Source organism: Coenobita brevimanus, chromosome 20 (assembly GCF_032717465.1).
Source record: "Coenobita brevimanus isolate Jiangsu-jjx chromosome 20, ASM3271746v2, whole genome shotgun sequence".
Lineage (NCBI taxonomy): Eukaryota > Metazoa > Arthropoda > Malacostraca > Decapoda > Coenobitidae > Coenobita > Coenobita brevimanus.
In genome coordinates, this window is record NC_136973.1 from 3,553,535 (window position 1) to 3,555,000 (window position 1,466).

The following is a 1,466-nucleotide window of genomic DNA, read 5'->3' on the forward strand; positions in this document are numbered from 1 at the left end:
AGTGCTGTAGGCCGTGTTGAAAGTGGTGCTGGAGACTTCTTAGCACCCTTTCCATAGCGATTTATTATTTTATTTTAGATACATGAAAACATCGCGAGCTTACCCTGCCCTTGTTGTGTGGGAAAGCTTTGAAATAAACCTTTATGGCACTGAAACTATTAATCTTACAGGCCCACTTTTCACAGGGTATACTTTTCCTAGCCTCGTAGCAACTTTCCCTTAGCGATTTGTTTATTAAGGTGGATGAGAGCAACACGAACTTATCCTATTCTTGTTCTTGGAGAAAACTTTGAAATTAACCACCATTCCACCTCGTCCCCTCCATTTCTTTCTTCCTCATGTCCATGTTCTTTACCCCCCCCCCTCCACGGTACATTCATTTTGGGGGGATGCTGTGATATAATCCTTCACTACACTCAAACCACTAATCCTGCAACACTCATTTTAACAGGGTATACTTTCCTGCTTCAGCTTCACCGTCCACTAAATTCCCAGCCTATCCCACCCACTCCTTGACTTACCACGCCCATTGCCTTCCTCCTCTTTGATGGTTTTTGGTGCGATGTAGGTCACGGAGTCGACGAATTCGTGTGTATATTCTACGCCATTGCATGTTCTAGTACGGCCTGTAGTTTTCACATTAATTACATAAAGAATATATTAACACACTGTACCAAATGTATATAGAAGTAAACTGGTAAAGAGGAGGTGCTAGAGAGTCTCAGCCACTTAAAACACAGGCCTCTGTGTTAAGTTAGGGTGTCCTGCCTCACCCCATCACTGAAACATTCATTACGGTGATCACAGTGCAAACTCTATCACTGCAGTCGTAATATACACCTTTTGATTAAGTGTTCCCCCAAGTGCAGTTTTGAAAGTCATGGTCGTAGGTTTCAGTACGGTAATAATTGGTGCATTCCACATTTTCGTCCTCAGCGTGCTTCACAACTGGATTCCACAATTTATCCGTATCTTGAGTCAGTCGTGGCACAGAATGATACTGCTAGGCCTGATAGTACAAGTGGAGCTGTTTGTAGCATATCAATATAGCATTTGTATCTGTGAGCGATTGTGAGGAACCTTCTTATGCTTCACATTTCCGTAGCATTTTTATCTGTGAACGATTGTGAGGAACTTTCTTAGGCATCGCATTTTTTTTTCCACAGTAACTTTAGCTTTCACAGATCACAAGTCTGGCATCCCACAAATGAGGATTCTACGTTTTGTTATAGTGTATCATTACGTCCATTGCGACTCATGGTCATCACATTTTTCATCTAAGCGTGTGACCACAAGGCTAATCAAATTTCATGCAACCCCAGTACAATATTCAAGTTGTTTTAGTGGTCCAGTTCCATCAGGTGAAAACGACAGGCCTTGTGCTATGCGTCAGGGAAGATTCAAGAGTCCCACAGCATTTCCTGCCTCCAAGTCTCTCTCGGAAGTGAAGAGTTGGTATCCCAGGT

At 42.7% G+C, this 1,466-nt stretch overlaps 1 protein-coding gene across 1 annotated transcript in view; it reads right to left on the bottom strand.

Moving 5' to 3' along the window:
* Positions 1–1,289: 1,289 nt before the first annotated feature.
* Positions 1,290–1,466, bottom strand: part of LOC145391965 (carbohydrate sulfotransferase 1-like) — an 8,358-nt gene continuing 8,181 nt past the window's right edge. The window contains exon 5 of the mRNA XM_080266466.1: positions 1,290–1,466. This exon is cut by the window's right edge and continues 415 nt beyond it. Coding sequence (XP_080122592.1) covers positions 1,390–1,466 — 77 coding nt within the window. The 3' untranslated portion in view covers positions 1,290–1,389.